Consider the following 691-nt stretch of genomic DNA (forward strand, 5'->3'; position numbering starts at 1 on the left):
AGAGGAGGCGGTGGAGGGATCGTCGGAGAGGTTGAGAGGAGTGAGAAGGGTGACGTGGCCGAAGAGGAGGCCATCGAGGGAGGAAGGGGAAGTGGAGAAGCGCTGGATTAGAGATGCGAGTGTTGGGCCGGAGATTGCGATCTTTTGTAGCGGCGGCCGGTCGTCCATTTGTGGTGGGTGGCGGCGGAATACGGTGGGGAGAGAGAGAGAAAGAGAGAGAGATTGGTTGATAGTGAGAGTGAAGTCTGCAACTGCGAGTCTTTTTTGCGTTTAAACTTGTTTTCTTCGGGTTGGCAATAATAAGTAGTCTAAGGGTGGCACACGGGGAGCCCCGCCCCGCCAAAAGGCCACCCTGGTCCTAATCAAATTTTTTGAAATAAAATAATAAAATTAATATTGTCCAAAACATATAATTAAATATCTACATGTTTAGAACATAATCAATTAAACGTAAAATATAATTTAAAATATTAAATTAGAACTTTTTTAGAAAATGTCTTTAGCAAAATAAAGTGTTGGGTCCGTTAGAGAGGCCCGTCCCGCCCTACCAAACTCCATAGTTTAAACGGTGCAGGTTAGGCAGGCTTTCGAAGTGTGGCGGTCTCAATTTTTCAATTTGGCTCATTTTTTTGTGGGTTACGCAGGTCGACTCGGCGAATTTAGGTCTATTTGCCACCCCAAAAATTACAAA

General features: G+C 44.9%; 1 protein-coding gene across 2 annotated transcripts in view; it reads right to left on the reverse strand.

Annotated features, from left to right (window-relative positions):
* LOC107475375 (uncharacterized) overlaps positions 1–330 on the reverse strand; it is a gene marked incomplete in the record, with an annotated part of 3,927 nt that extends 3,597 nt beyond the window's left edge. For both annotated transcript variants that reach the window (XM_016095004.3, XM_052257631.1), the window contains 1 exon segment: positions 1–330. In XM_016095004.3, the coding sequence (XP_015950490.1) occupies positions 1–168 (168 nt within the window).
* Between the last annotated feature and the right edge of the window lie 361 nt (positions 331–691).

Source organism: Arachis duranensis, chromosome 2 (genome assembly GCF_000817695.3).
Source record: "Arachis duranensis cultivar V14167 chromosome 2, aradu.V14167.gnm2.J7QH, whole genome shotgun sequence".
NCBI classification, from domain to species: domain Eukaryota; kingdom Viridiplantae; phylum Streptophyta; class Magnoliopsida; order Fabales; family Fabaceae; genus Arachis; species Arachis duranensis.